This window comes from Emydura macquarii, unplaced genomic scaffold (genome assembly GCF_026122565.2).
Source record: "Emydura macquarii macquarii isolate MOO-44397 ecotype Brisbane River unplaced genomic scaffold, CSIRO-AGI_Emac_v2 contig_691, whole genome shotgun sequence".
Lineage (NCBI taxonomy): Eukaryota > Metazoa > Chordata > Testudines > Chelidae > Emydura > Emydura macquarii.
In genome coordinates, this window is record NW_027130828.1 from 11,808,731 (window position 1) to 11,821,803 (window position 13,073).

Genomic DNA, 13,073 nt, shown 5'->3' on the forward strand with positions numbered 1-13,073 from the left:
ATATGGAGCATGATGTGTAGATGGTGTTTCATTTTTTAAATATACTTGCAGCTTAGTGTTAAGAGAACAGTGAATCCATTTTGACATGCTGACACTTTAAATACACTTTTAAGACATTTTTCTTACCAGGTTACACTCACCTTCTTAATGAGGTCCTCTCCATTAGCACAAACATCATTCACTCTGTCCTTGTGGACGGTGAAGTCAGTCTCAAATGCTTCATGCTTTTTCAACAAGCCCTGCAGGGAAAGCATGTTCACAAGTCACTTTCTTACATAATTTTACTGCTCAAGATGTCTGCTTATAAAGCAAGGATGAAAATAAAAGTAAAACATTATAATATGCCTGCAACACAATACTCACCATTACAAAGGATTATTAGTTTTAGCTAATTTACACTTTCTGGCTACCCCTCTGGAACTTTTTGGCTATTTTTCATGGGTGGAGGGAGGAGAGGGGGAAAGAATGGTTGGGTACAGTCCAGGATATAGTCTTTAAAATTATATTCAAGTTAGTTTTCTTTCACCTTTATCCAAGGAGAGGTAAAGTATTCTCTATGAAGTCCACTAGAGACCTCTCCATGCAGATCTAATTTACCTGGAAAGCACTTAGATCCTGATCCTGCATACACACATGCTTTATAATAAGCACATGGTCAGTATTTAAGATAAGCATGTGTGCATGTAAGTGTTTGTAGGACTAGGGCGGAATAGTGATTGGGGCTATTAAAAAAAAGAAAGATGGATTAGAAAGAGATTCTGTTACTTCTTGCTGCTGTTGAGATTCCTCTTTATTAGTGAGTTTCTCACTGTAGCTCAGAAGGGGGATGTAAAACTTTAAGCCATTTAAAAAGCATCAATATTTTATAATAGACTTCTTTTAAACAAAGTGTCTGACTTGAAAAATAACACAGGATATGTTAAATTCTAACCATTACACATCATAAATAGCAGGTAAGGAGAGAACCAGAACAGTACAGCTTTCACTCACTTGGATAGCAGCAAGTGTGTCTCCATAGTCCTCACTAGCTACCAGGGTCATTTTCTCATTGATCCAGGCTTCTTCTTCTTCCACATTTGCTACAAACTGCTGATACTCCAGAGACTCCTCTAGACGTTGGCCACTGCAAGAGGAGTGAGAGGAAGCAGGGGAGGTGAATCACAGGTTGCATTCTATACATTCAGCTATGATGTGGAAGCAGAATAACTACAAAATGTAGGAAAAATGGCATAGGGGAGCTGGCTTACTACCATCAAACCCTAAAATGTAGTCAATTTACACTAATCTCTGTCCTCCAGAAGCTGAGAATGACCCCACTGCCAGCTCTAGATCTACCCTAAATCTACTATATCAGGCCATTTCACAGTCCTTACACATCCAGAAATGATATACCTTTTTCTCCCCAGTCTCTATTCAGGAGAGCACAACATGGTAGGAATAACAACATCAAGCCTCTAACCTCCAAATGAAGGAGTAAAGGTCACCAAAGTTTAGCTTGTGTTCAACTAAAGGAAAAACACAAAACTGGCTATTATTGAGGAGCATTTATGAATGAACCTCTTTTCACCTGTCCCTTCAGGCATGGCTACAGCAGAATGCACTATTAGCATTTATTGCACTGATATTGTTGATGACCCGAATCAAAGATTGCAAAATTTGGCTATTACAAACATTGTTTCAATCGTACTTTCTGCTTTAGAAAAGTGATGTTTACTCACCGAGCTGCTGCCAACTGGTTTAACACCTTCCAGTGCTCTACAAACTGAGCTAGTCTCTGCTGTATCTCCTCCTTTCCAATCGTGTTATCATCTGACAGTTTCTTACCGGTGTCTAATACACCCTGTGAAGCAGACAAAGTACACATTAGTGTTCTCAATTTTCAACAGCAGTGCTGCTTTCTTCTCCTCACTGTTTAACTGCACTCCTTACAACTCCTCATTTTTGGGTCATTTTCTTTCATAAACAATAAAAAAAGGTAAACCCCTTTTCTTCTTTCCTCCAGTTCATGTGTTTGTGGATTTAGAATCAAGGTGAGACGTGTTACTGGTTGAAGAGGAAGGAACTGCCTGTCACCTAAGTTCACAATACTCCATATCTTTGCTTTGTCACACCCTTCTTTAAGGGCATAAGGAAGTCTGATTTCCTTTGTGATCTGCAGAAACACCTCAGGCTGCACAGATCTAAATCAGTGATGTTTACAATTTATATCATCTGGATCACAAATCAATATTAAAAATCTGTAACTTAGACTATACAGAGTATTATACTTCTGTCATGACTGGTTATTTTCTTCATCCAAATGTTCGTCTGTAACCTATATGATTGGAGTTGGAAACAACAGCTCTTCATCTGACTGTTTTTTGGGTTTTTTTTAATTACCTGGATGGCAGGTTCGTGAGCAGTCAATTCTGCTTCCAAACGTTTGTGTTTCTTTCTTAGGTTCTGCACTCCAGTTAGGTCTCTGCCATAGTCCTCTGAGCTAACCAGCAGCTTCTTCTCCCTGAGTCCCAGAGAGGAAAAGTGGGCGGAGGGGGAATCAGTAAAGTTTATACCTTTGAAGATCGAACTAGACAAATATAGCAGCCGCCATTAAAAACTTGACATTTAAACAACTCTAACTGCAATGAACATTCCCTCGTCTTGTATGTTTCGCATTCCAAGTCTGGAGCTTACAGCAAATTATTGCATATATTTAAAGCAGTAAATGTAAAGATTTTAATGGGGTCATTTGTTTTTAGCATTTGACAGCCTTTTAGCTGCTTTGTAATACAGAGGATGCAAGGTACAAAAATCAATATAAATAATAATGAGGATGTTCCATACAACACAGCTCCACGAGCACCATGGGAGCAGTAAGCCATACACCTGAGTTATAAATGTTAGTCAGCAGGATTCAGCTCCCATCAGTTCCATCAAAACAGTTTCAAAGAGGGGACAGGGCACTCCCTCTATATATTTATGTATACTACAGAAATATCCACTCCCTCCCTCCTTTCGAAGAGGCTAAGCTACAGTGCTTAAATTTGTAAAGTTTACTCTCGATTGTGCAATACCCTTTTAGAAGCTTGAAAATAACTAATTCTCCAATTTTGATCATTTCTATTTGGCTAACCACCTCCACATATTGATAAGAGCCGTGCTGGTTTCCACTCTCTTATTTTCCTTGATTATACACTAGCCATATCAATAATATCAGCATCCATATGAACATCTCTGGAAAGAATGTTTTATTAATTGCTACCACAGGTCAAAAAAGTAAAACTGCTTTCAGCAGTCTCCTAAGTGATTTTTTAAAAGAAATTTCAAGTTGACAGAGGCAGGCATTTAAAAGATTATAATCAAAACTCAATTATCTGAACCCCAATGAAATGAAACTTACTTCCCTAGCATGGAATATGTTTCCAGAGACCTGACCATAGACATCTGTAGACATTAAGACCATGCCTATAATACAGTTGAAGCCATTTCTGGCATGCTCCCCCAATCACTGTGGGCAACGATATGTGTGAGAGTTTGTAGCTGCATTATAAAAGCCATACAATAGATTATGTGGACAAGGAGGCATAGTACCTGAGAAGTGGGTAGGTAAATCTATGGCACACTTAGAGTAACATGGTTCTTGGGGAAATCCTCTTTTTCTTCACTGATAAGGTAAACTGCGCTATGCACACTGTTAAATAACTGTATTTAAATATGGTTTTTGGTAGCATGGCTACAATATGGACACGGCCTCAGATAATGCTACATCTAGAATTTCTGAAGTACATACTTTATCCAGGACTCCTCATCGTCCATATCCCGGAAGAACTGATGCAAGCGGTGGGACTCATTCAGCTTTGCACGGCGAGCAGCTGCCATGCTCTTGATCCGCTGGAAGCGCTCATTAATAGTGTCTCGCTTCTCCTTTACCTGGGAGGTGTCAAAAGCACTGCTGGTCATCAAGCTGTCAGCTTGGCCATTCAGGTCCTTCAGGCGATCCTGGAATCATAAGCAAGGAGTGTGTGAAGAATGAGAATCTCAATTTTTGAGCATATGGCCTTAGCACAGGATCAAACAATCTGAGTTCTCTTTGTATTCTTGATGTACATAAAGAAACTGCATTTCTACAGGTTTAAACTTTACAGCATGTTGCTATGGAATTCATTGACCACTATCATTTCTCTTCCTCAGTTAACAGAGGAGGTGGTTACCTCATGGGCAGATATGTCAGCTTCCAGAAGTTGGTGTTTCTTTAGCAGGTTATTTACAGATGCCAGATCCTTCCCATAGTCTTCAGATGCAAGCAGAGCCTCCACCTGGAAAAGGAAGAATACAATTATATGTTGCAGTTTGACTAAGGCCTGCAAATGTAATGCTCTTGTTTGTGCAGGCAACTGATTGTCTCCTCCAACTGTCACCAGGTGCAAGTTAAGTTTGTGAACTTCACCTGCTTGCTTGTTTCACACATGGGAGATTTTATGCAAGCATAAGTTTCCTGCCATCTTCAGTATAGGCACTGACACAAGCATAGAAACTTCCCAAACACTTGTTTTTTAGTCTCTTAAGAATTGTGTACTAAAGAATCATTTTCGCAAAGATGGCATGAAAAGGTTAAAACTAACAGCTGAGATTCTGGGATACACCACGTTTCAGCAAAGGCAGCCAGTATTAAAGAAACTGCAGTCCCTTCAGAGTGAATAAGCCCCAATCCAAGGTCGTTGGGTACCTCTGACAGCCAGAAGTCAAAATCCTTGATTCCAGTATTGAAATTCTGCTGTTTGTTGGCTTCTTTCAGCTTTTGACTTTTCTCTGCTGATTTCTGCACTAGGAACTGCCATTGGTCAGCCAGAGCAGCTAATCGTGCCTGTTACAAAGAGAAAAACATTTAGAAGCAAAACACAATCCCTAATAAATGTAGCGAAGGAACACACAGTACATGTTTGGTTGCTGCTTCCACAACTGTAGATTATGCAGTCACTATTTCATGCTATCTAGGAAAAGTCTCCATTGTCTACCTCTCCATTTTACTTTTACATTCTGACAGAAAAGTCAGAAAACATTACTCATTCCCAAGCAAGAATGGGACAAAACAGTTCTCATGCTCCATACTGCATAGTTAAACACGGGATTTAAAAAAAAAAAAAAGCTTCTACAAAAGGAAATAGTTTTTTCATTCTAACAAAATGCAACTATAGAAGCAGTTGAAGGCTACATATCATTAACTCTCCTACACAAGATGCACCTACCTTCACTGCATCCTCACTGCCAGCACACGCTCCCCGATCAATGAGAGAATTCCCCATGTCAATGACTCCACGGATCCGGTCTGCATTAGCATGAAGTTCAGCTTCAAAGGCCTGATGTTTTTGGTGTTTGCTCTGAATGCAACAAAAAAACAATGCTCTTAAAGACTGGACATTGGGCTCCTAAATTATTCTCATGGGTTAAGAGGAGAATGCAAGACTTTTCTGTATGGACAGGGTTAGAAGGAAGGGAGTTTGTGTGTAGTCTTATCAGGGGAAATATTTAATGCCTTATGTAAAATCATGAAAATCCTAATTGCTCTCTAGGTAATTTATATAACCTTCATTGCTTGCTCTCCCCAGTAGTTCTTTCGTAGTTATTGGAACTGCTCTGTCAGTCTAAGTGAGCATTAGCCTGTTTTTGAACCAGCATGTCTACGTGAGTGGACATTTACAATAATGTTTCTCTATCAGCATCTCTCTACTGCATTTTAAAGGAAGCTGCAACATATTTCTAATGTTAAATGTTGCTACTTTCCAAATATGGATTTCTGGTTTTCATGTCTCTCTCTCTCTAAAAACCATTGACTGCATGCATATGTATGTACCCTGAACATGGTGGCTACACAATAATGAGTTCTAGAGGTTTATGACTTTTGCCATCCAAATCCATGGGTTAAGAGGAAAAGTCCCCACCTCAACTGCACCTTTTCTGCACAGTTTTCATATTAGAAGATATGGAATCAATCATCATATGATTAAATTATGTAGTGAAACAATCAGTTAAATATAGCAGCTCAAGATTTAAGAAACAATGCTTAGCTATTTGTTGAATTTTGTCTTCACTGAAAATTGAAGGCACCATGAGAACAATAGGAGCCACAAGAAGGGAGTGAATGAGCAGTTTTCTTTCATATACATGCACACAAATACCATGAGTATAAACAATGGGACAAGAATGACAAGACAATATTTACAAGTATCAACTCAACCTGCTAGTAACATTGGACATATGGGAAAAATACATTGTCTTGAGAGAGAACAGAAGGGAAGGATACTGTTAGAGTAAAAATAAAACAAGAAAAATGCTACAGTACTGTTATGAAAAATTCTGCATGACCTGCTTATTCTGGAAACTGCTATTACTGAAGATGGTGATTATACAACACACCAGCTAAAATCCACCAATTATTGGCATATAAATTCCCTATGCTTATAGCACAAAATGCCAATCAAATTAAAACCAAAACAAATTCACACTCTAGGGAAATGACAGATGACATTTTTGCTTGAGTAGTCAATATTAGATAACGCAGCCTCTAGGGCCAGAAATACAAACACTTCCCTCACTTTCTGCCTCTCCCTCCTTACCCTAGGGCCTAGTCACTCCTCCATTCTTTGCTTTGTCCTCTTTCTAATTCTCCTCCTCCTTGGATTCTTACCACTCCCATCAGCCTTCCACATATACGCTCAATTCTGCAATCTCCTCTCTTCTTCTTCCACACTGCTATCCAGCAAGCTGTAGACCATGTGGGTCTCCCACCTGCACTGATACCCTTCCTTCAGAAATTTTGACTCCAGATGCAAGTTTGTGGAATTGATGTCATGTGACCATGGGTTAATCGCCACAGATCTAGATCCAGAGGCAATGAAGTCAAGACATGTCCAGTAGCCAAATGTTTGAAAAAGGAGGATGACAACCCAGATTTCGGTTTCCTTATGAGCCACCCCTTAAAGAATTAATTAATACTGCACCATAAATTAAACAGATCATGCAGAACACACCTGCAAAACAAATACATAAGTAAATGGTATTTAAGACATTAACTAAACACAAAAGCCACATCCAAAAACACTGGGGCCAATGGCAACACCTGTTTGGAGGTCAATGAATATTAGAAAATGGAAAAGAAACTGGATGAATGAATGGATGGAGCAACAGACTGAACGCAACCAGACCTTGTGCTCACATGTAATCTATACAGAGAAATAAACACATACCATGGCCAGTCCAACCAAACTACAAAACTTACCAGCAGTTTGGAAAGCTACAAAACAGATCAAGAAGAGAAGAGGTCATTGCAGTCATATCAATCCACATATCAGTATTAAAACATAAGAAATCACTTAAAGACGTTTTCTTTAATAATGAAAAACTGATGATCTACATTTTAGGACAGTAAGTGGAGGTAGGACGTAAGTGACATTTATAAGTGATAAATATTTATTTTATCATCTAGTTGTTGGGGAGAAGAGAGGACAGGATGTCTTATCAAATTCACACTGCAGCATAACTGCTGAGGGATTTATGTGATTTTGGGCAGTATGTTGATGTGGATATTACATATTTTATTTATTTAAAAAATTATTGCCTTCTATTTCGGTCCTCTCTCTATGCATACTGCACATCTCCATAATGAAAAGCTTGCTTAGCTTACATTTTCACCCCTTTAGAAGATTCATTCCAGACATAATTTGCTATTCCTTTAACATGGAATTGAAATTTTCCTGTGCACATCCTGTTATCAGCAAGAGGATGTGACACATGAAATTAAACTTTCATTCTGTTTGACTTTCTTGGTCAAATAATTATTCACCTGAATGTTTGTGGGATCCTTATAGGATTCATCGCTTGCAGTTTGGAGTTTTTCACTAATCCAAGCCTCTATTTCATCAACATCACGGCTGAACTGCTGGAGGGTCTGAGATTCTCCTAATTTAGACCTCTTCTCAATCATCTGAGCTTTCAAACGACGCCACCTGTACATAATCAGATATACGGTTCATAGTCATCAGTACCTATGAGAACAGGTATGAAGCAGGAAACTATGTACTATCATAACAGATCCAAATGGTCTCTAAATGATTTCCTTCTTTTCAGAAGGTTATCCACAGCAGATCTAACAATGAAATTAACACACCAACCTGTCCAGAACCTCATTGCGCCTATTAGAAATGACCCCTTTAGCATAGTGGTCAGCAGAAATCAGCTGGTCAGCAAATGATTGCAGGGCAGCAATTTTCTCTTCCTGTTTAAAACAAAAGGACACAAGTTGGGTGGATTCAGATACCTCAAAAAGCCACTATGAAGAGTAGTGTCAGAACTAAAGCAGAGCATCCTTTTGAAGGAGGTAATCCTGTTAATATAAGTCTAAGGAAATGAGCCCTATGTCAGAACAAGCAGAACTTCACATAAGAGCAAGTGAGAGATCCTACAGATCAGACATTGGGAGGAAAGTTCTTTTGGCCTCTATACCAGAACTAAAGAAAAAGAACTCAGGAGCAGAAAGGGCTCTTCTAGGTTGTAGATAAAGTGGAGAAACTGATTTTTTTCAGTGTAAGGATTTCCAGTACAAACCATTAAATCACTTTGTCTCTTTACAAGAAACATGCTGTACTGTGATTCATGCTGCCCTAGTTAAATTCCTATTGTTTTATTGCATCATCTTCATAACCAATCAATCAATAACAAACCCTTTTATCTGCAGTGACAGTAGCTATTTCTCATCTTTGTAACCTAGTCTGCTAAACATTTAGAACAAATCTTTATAGGGTTCTAAACTTTAGATTCACATCACCAACATCAGGTCTACCATGTCCTACTGACCTTAAAAAAAGCTTTCAGGAGCTGAATGTAAAATAAAATTGAATAGCTGTCCCTCCCTTTGGATGTATCCCTCACCTGGACATTGATTGCTTTATCAAAGTCTTCATGTTTCTTGATGAGAGCCTCCACACTGTCTAAAGAGTCTCCTTTATCTTCTGTGTTCAGGAAAGCCTCCCGGGCAGCCATCCAGTTTTCAGCTTGTTCACAGTCCCGATGAAACAGCTAAGGAGAAGGAACACAGGAAAGATAAAACAGACGAGTGAGCACTGTCCACTGGTGGGAATCGGAGAAAAATTTTCTTAAGAAAGCATTTTATTTATTTAAAAAGAAAAACAAACAAAAAAACCCAGCACTGTACCTGTAGTTCTAGACACTGGTCCAGCATCATTCTGCGTTGGACCCAGGCTTTCTCCAAGTCTGCCCGTTCTTGATCTAGAATATCCAGTTTCTCCTTGATCTCTGGGCTGGCATAGTGTCCACGAGCCAAGAGCTGTTGTCCAAATTGCTCAAATGCCTGGAAAGTGCCAGCCCTAGCATCTATTTCAGTGCGATGTTCCTGTAAGGAGGAGGGAAAGGTTTAATAACTAGAAGCAGAATGCTAAACTGTGAGGAAAGACATTATCAGTGTAGTCTTGGAACTGTCAATGGGGAGTCTCAAAGAAACAACTGTTGAACTGGTTTCTTAACAGAGTACATAAAACTGATTTTAACAGCTAATGTTCACACCTACAGAAAAATGCTGAAGGCTCTTTCACATACCTGATGTCTCTCCAATAAAGCCTCAGCTCCAGTCACATCCTTTGCCAGTTCATCTGAGGACACCAGTCCCCGGATTCCATTGATCCAAGACATGAGGTCTCTGTAAACATAAAAGCAACTAAAAATGAGTTTTTTTGCTTTCAATATGTCTGACTAGGGAAAGGAAGTTATCTTTCATCGTTGCAACAAATATTCAGTCCAAGTCATGTACCACATGTACTTACATTAATAACTAAACTAACACAAGGGGGATCAGGGATTTGATCTGTTTAGTTTTCACCTGAAGTCACTGAGGAAACGCTGCAGGTCATGAGAATCCCCAAGCTTCTCCTTACGCTGGTCAGCGCGTGTCCCTAGGCTATTCCAAGCCTGGTTCAGCTCGGTACATTTTTCTTGTAGGTCTTCAGCAGACTCTGGATGTGACTGAATCAGGCGCTCAGCAGTCTCACCTAGAGAGTTCACCTGGCAATAAAGAAAGAGGAGTAAGGAGGAGAGTCGGAACCTCTTTTGCAGTATCAGTATTACTACTACAGAAAGCAAATAACCCATGTGTTCTGTCCACTCTTGGTCTGACCTTGTCTCCAAGAGCTGCCAAGTCTCTCTCAAAGCCTTCATGCTTGCGCTGCAGGGCCTGCACACTGGCCAGGTCATGTCCATAGTTGTCCGTATTTAATGCCTGATTCTTTTCTTCAATCCATTCCTTTGTTTCATCAGCATCTCTGGTCAAGGAAAAAGGAAAAAAAAACTGAAATGAAGGACATGCTAGGGTCTCATCAAACTCCAGGTAGCCAGTTTCCATAGGGTCTTAAGTATCTATACCATATTATTTTTTTAATGGTCTGTTTTGTAGTGGAAGTTAATCTCTCAGCGGTAAGAAAAATATGTGTGTCATTTAATAAGAATTTTTGGTGTCCTTCAATAGTAACTTTCCTCTGAGAATCTTAACATGTAATAAATCAAGCCTCAGATTATATCTGTGAGGTAGTGTGAGTTCTCAAGATCACAAAGGCAATCTCTGGAAGATCTAGGAAACGAATCCAGACTTCCTAACTCTTAGACTCATATGCTGTAACCATTAGAGAAACTTTCCTCTCTCTAGTGAATACAAACACAGAATACATAAAAAGTTCTCGTTGGACCTAGATTAAGGTATTCTTTCCTTTTCAGGAATGAATGTGGTATGAGAAATTAATACCAGTTGTGGAGAAGATTGGGGCAGACGTTGGCATTTGTTGGGCTGACTGTGTCTTAGCCACAGAGGTAGAACGGTGCTGGTGCTGGCAGCGGAGATAAAGCAGAAACAGTAGATCAAATAAGATACACATGGGGTGGGGCAGGGGAAATTTAAGTGTTTAGATGCCTGCTATCATACTGTAATCACCTGTACCAAATAACTGAAGGGAGGCGCTGCAACTGTGTGTGGTAGCCAGCTGGCAAAACAACGGAAGAGAAAGAAGAGGAAGCTGATGAGCACAGTTCTAGAGAGAGGAAGGGCACAGCATGGTAGGAGCACTGCAACCCTTGGAAGGAATAGCTGATCTGAAGATAAAAGGTTTAAAGCAGAATCTAAACTGTTGTACAATCCTACACTGGGCTTCCATACTGCTAGTGACACACTAGTATCACAAGATACCTGTCAGCAATAAAACCAAGAAGGCCAATTAAAAATTTTAATACAAACCACAGATTAGAGAACTGGTCCTCACCATGGGCCTGGTCCAAGTTCCATTGAAGCAGATGGAAAGTGTCAATGGCTGTTGGACGGGGCCCTATCTGAGTTGGTGTTTGTTCTCTTAAAATTATACCAAATGGTTTCATGTTAAACTGAGCACAAAAATTACAGGTAAAAACTACCACCAAAACATTATGTGATGCACCTGAGGCAGTGTGCTCCTTACCTGTGAAATCTCTGGACTTCGTGGGCACTGCCCAGCAGCTGGCTTCGCTCCTCCGCCATCTGCTGCAGAGATCTCCAGCGTTCATTTAGTTCCTGCAAGGGAAATATGGAAATGAAGCCTCAGCACTGCACCTGAGGTTTGTAGGTTAAACAATTTCATGTATTTATTTCTTGTTTAAAAGATAAATCTTTGTTATTCCATGTCAGGCTAAATGACAAAATCATGTCCTGAAAATGTAAAGCCAATAAAGATTTATTTTCAAATATTTTGCTCACTGCACTAGTGTAGTTGCACTGCTTAAGGTATAAAGGTGCTTCAAACTCTCTTTAAAGAAAAGGAAAGGAGAGAGTCCCTACAAAGACTTATTTTCAGATAAGGAGGATCACATTTAAACCATAATTCCCCAGCTTTTTCATTCTGCAGATTTCTTTGTATAAGCAACATCCCCTTGTGCTTCCCAGCCATCTGGCAATACCTCTCCCTCTCCATTTTGGCTCCCTAAAGGTTTCATTCCATAGATCTACTGAAAAGGCTCAGTGGAACACTAGCAATCCACAGACAATAGTCAGAATACCGCCACCGTAAAAATATTATGGTAGAAATGGTAGTCTTCCTAAAAATATTACACTTAGTGCTTTAAAAGAATTTAAGCAAACTACTTGGAGAATGGTGGGAAAAGAGCAAGGGGAAGACCACATTGGTTTTTTACCACAGCTGAAGTCCTCTAACTGCAAGTTGTCCACGCACATGTCACTGGATTTCTATGATCACAGAGGAATGTGTTGGTTCAAGGAACTATACAAACTAATTGAAGGGTTTCTCCAGAGACATGAAAGCTTGGGACTTTATGGTATGTACTTGCATAAAGCACCTGGGTATTCTGAGAAGCAGATGCTGTAAATTAAGATGAATACTAACGGGTTTATTCAAAAGAGGGCAATGGAACATGGAGGCACAATGGTGAAGACAAAAGAAGGTGATGAGAGAAAGCTGTTACTTTTCAGTGTGTAGAAACACCATTACTGGACTCTTACCTTGATGGAATTAAAGGTGGCCACTGTGTGCACCATCAGACGAGCAGACTATATGAAGAGAAAGCAGAAATTTTAATAAAAACAGAATTCAGACACCCAACACAACTTAGCTTTGGCCAAAAAATAGGTTTTGCAAGACAGTTTTTACAACATGTAGGATGAATAGAAATTTTGATGAATGTATAGGTTTCAATTTTTAGTGTAAATTTTCTTCTGCGGCATTGTGAACCCATCATTGTCTAAAATGAGTGATTACTTTTTGTATGCAGTGGTGTTGTAACTGTATTGGTCCCAAGATATTAGAGAGACAAGGTGAGTGAGATAATATATTTTAGTGGACCAACTTCTAATTTTGTATTAGATTTTGTATTTTTAGATTGCTTTTTGCATTTCAATCAGCATAAAAGTAAATGGCAAAAGACAGTTAGGGTTGAAAAGACATAAGGTACCTGAAAAGAAACACTTGCTATGGAAACTTTTTTTTAAATAAAAATATATACTGAGAATGACAAGTGTCCAACAGATTTAAGTTTAACTGAATTTTTGTCAAATT

At 39.3% G+C, this 13,073-nt stretch overlaps 1 protein-coding gene across 8 annotated transcripts in view; it reads right to left on the bottom strand.

The window, feature by feature from the left end:
- Positions 1–13,073, bottom strand: part of SPTAN1 (spectrin alpha, non-erythrocytic 1) — a 62,992-nt gene that overhangs the window by 11,966 nt on the left and 37,953 nt on the right. For 5 of the 8 annotated variants that reach the window (XM_067542037.1, XM_067542035.1, XM_067542033.1 and 2 more), the window contains 18 exons: positions 12,521–12,568; positions 11,487–11,578; positions 10,163–10,307; positions 9,869–10,050; positions 9,589–9,688; positions 9,188–9,385; positions 8,905–9,051; positions 8,148–8,251; positions 7,820–7,982; positions 7,256–7,270; positions 5,226–5,357; positions 4,706–4,843; positions 4,191–4,295; positions 3,770–3,978; positions 2,380–2,500; positions 1,719–1,840; positions 991–1,123; positions 141–239 (listed from right to left, as the gene is read on the bottom strand). In XM_067542037.1, the coding sequence (XP_067398138.1) occupies positions 141–239; positions 991–1,123; positions 1,719–1,840; positions 2,380–2,500; positions 3,770–3,978; positions 4,191–4,295; positions 4,706–4,843; positions 5,226–5,357; positions 7,256–7,270; positions 7,820–7,982; positions 8,148–8,251; positions 8,905–9,051; positions 9,188–9,385; positions 9,589–9,688; positions 9,869–10,050; positions 10,163–10,307; positions 11,487–11,578; positions 12,521–12,568 (2,253 nt within the window). The remainder of the gene's footprint in view (positions 1–140; positions 240–990; positions 1,124–1,718; positions 1,841–2,379; positions 2,501–3,769; positions 3,979–4,190; positions 4,296–4,705; positions 4,844–5,225; positions 5,358–7,255; positions 7,271–7,819; positions 7,983–8,147; positions 8,252–8,904; positions 9,052–9,187; positions 9,386–9,588; positions 9,689–9,868; positions 10,051–10,162; positions 10,308–11,486; positions 11,579–12,520; positions 12,569–13,073) is intronic. The other 3 variants (XM_067542034.1, XM_067542040.1, XM_067542038.1) reach the window with 1 other exon arrangement.